General features: G+C 43.9%; 1 protein-coding gene across 1 annotated transcript in view; it reads right to left on the bottom strand.

The window, feature by feature from the left end:
- Positions 1 to 437, bottom strand: part of LOC106877261 (repetitive organellar protein) — a 58,282-nt gene that overhangs the window by 48,064 nt on the left and 9,781 nt on the right. Inside the window, exon 6 of the mRNA XM_052975948.1 lies at positions 178 to 303. Within this exon, the coding sequence (XP_052831908.1) occupies positions 178 to 303 (126 nt within the window). The remainder of the gene's footprint in view (positions 1 to 177; positions 304 to 437) is intronic.

Genomic DNA, 437 nt, shown 5'->3' with positions numbered 1-437 from the left:
AGGTAGGTAGGTAGGTAGGTAGGTAGGTAGGTAGGCAACCAGGTAGGTAGGTAGGCAAACAGGTAGGTAGGTAGGTAGGTAGGTAGGCAGGCAGGCAGGTAGGTAGGTAGGCAGGTAGGTAGGCAGGTAGGTAGGCAGGTAGGTAGGTAGGTAATCATGTACATGCATCCAACTTACTGATTTCTTGCCACCAGTCTTCAGCTTCTCCACACTCAGCTGGTATTGGAGTTTATGCTTCTGTTTTTCCATGTCTCTCAATCTTTCCCGTGATTCGTTGAGTTCCGCTTGAGTTTGGCGCAAATCCTACAAAACAGACACAAACCCGTAAACATACAAAAAAGCAACAATTCTATTTTTAAAAATCATTGCTGTAGTAGTAGTAGTAGTAGTAGTAGTAGTAGTAGTAGTAGTAGTAGTAGTAGTAGTAGTAGTAGTGG

This window comes from Octopus bimaculoides, chromosome 23 (assembly GCF_001194135.2).
Source record: "Octopus bimaculoides isolate UCB-OBI-ISO-001 chromosome 23, ASM119413v2, whole genome shotgun sequence".
NCBI classification, from domain to species: domain Eukaryota; kingdom Metazoa; phylum Mollusca; class Cephalopoda; order Octopoda; family Octopodidae; genus Octopus; species Octopus bimaculoides.
This window is presented reverse-complemented; position numbering and strand designations above follow the sequence as displayed.